This window comes from Branchiostoma floridae, chromosome 11 (genome assembly GCF_000003815.2).
Source record: "Branchiostoma floridae strain S238N-H82 chromosome 11, Bfl_VNyyK, whole genome shotgun sequence".
NCBI classification, from domain to species: Eukaryota; Metazoa; Chordata; class Leptocardii; order Amphioxiformes; family Branchiostomatidae; genus Branchiostoma; species Branchiostoma floridae.
Genome location: NC_049989.1, coordinates 10,797,219 through 10,798,625, shown reverse-complemented (window position 1 = coordinate 10,798,625; position 1,407 = coordinate 10,797,219). Strand labels below are relative to the sequence as shown.

At 39.7% G+C, this 1,407-nt stretch overlaps 1 protein-coding gene across 1 annotated transcript in view; it reads right to left on the bottom strand.

Moving 5' to 3' along the window:
• Positions 1-6: 6 nt before the first annotated feature.
• LOC118426209 (fibrillin-2-like) overlaps positions 7-1,407 on the bottom strand; it is a 12,014-nt gene continuing 10,613 nt past the window's right edge. Inside the window, exons 8-9 of the mRNA XM_035835474.1 lie at positions 1,040-1,242; positions 7-476 (exon numbers count right to left, since the gene is read on the bottom strand). Of these exons, the coding sequence (XP_035691367.1) occupies positions 463-476; positions 1,040-1,242 (217 nt within the window). The 3' untranslated portion in view covers positions 7-462. The remainder of the gene's footprint in view (positions 477-1,039; positions 1,243-1,407) is intronic.

Below are 1,407 nucleotides of genomic sequence, written 5' to 3'. Positions count from 1 at the left end.
TATAAAGAAATCCTTATGTGGATTTTCTACTGTAATAACGTCCATAAAAGATTCAGAGATAAATGATTTACCCTGTAAAGTGACAAGTACATTGTCTAACAATTCAAATGCGCTATATAAGAATATTGGCTTTAAAAAACCTAGATGCGAATCATACAAACCATGAAATAATTATATTTTCATAGTTTGGTTTTTCAATCACCTAATCTGATATTGCCCCATTTTTCATACACATGTATTTAAGAGTTTTATGACAGCATTATATCTTATAACTATGATCCATTGAAATTCATTGATCATTAGAGCGATATATTGCCTTTATACTAAGTCACGTTGTGTAATATTTTAGTTTCCACAATGCTCGCATTAATATACTACGTAATAAACTATGTATGCGGAACGTCATGCGTCAGATTACGTCACAGCATCGTTGTGAGGATGACGTCAGCGTTCATCGTCGTCTTAAGAACCGTCAGCTGTTAAAAAGTAAAGGAGGTCGTTAGAAAATAGATTGTTAGACATCAGCTTGCTTTTACGTTGTTCAAACGATGATAAGGTAACAATACGGGCACAAAATAAACATTCCAGTCAATCCCTAGCTGAAACCATTCTATGATACACGTAATACACTGTATTGTGCATTGTGTATTATATGTTTCTTCGTGTTGCATGGGCCACACAAAGAAGTTATGTATTGTTTGTGAGTGTGAGCGTGCATTTGTCCGTTGATCACTGCGTTTTGTGTAAGTTCCTCTAGAGGGGGTGTACTCTGCTACCCCTGTTTTCCCTGTAAGGCCCACATCACATATTCAAACCGGGGCCCGACCGGAATGCTTTTGGGGAAAGAAAAGGATGATTTAAAGGACACTAAACTACACATAACGTAGAGAGAATAGTCGTGGGCATTATTTGTGTAATTTTTACGCATAAATTCCTATTTCGTCGTTTCCCGTGACAAACAGCTCGACCGGGCCCTGGTTTGAAAATATGACGATAGCCATATATTCTATTGTCATGACATATTGTAAGTCCTACTTACGAAGCTGGCAGATGTACGGCATGGTGAAGTCGCAGTTCTTGATGTCCCATTTAGCTTTTCTGGCGGTCCTCCACAGCACCACGCAGTCCCGGATCTTATGAGGGGCGTTGGACTTGAACCGTCGGTACTCTCCAAGCGGGGTGTCGTCATTCCACAGGAAAGTGCGCTCATCGTTCAGATCGTCCAGACCGATCCAGTAGTTCCTTTAATGCGTTAGAAATCAATGCATGGATTAAAGAATATTAATAACATGAAGGAAGGAAAGGAATACAGGAACATAACATGCTAAATATCAAGACAATCAATTCAGGCTTTCTAGAGCTGTGCTAACCATCCAAAGACACACACGCACGCACGCACACCCACCC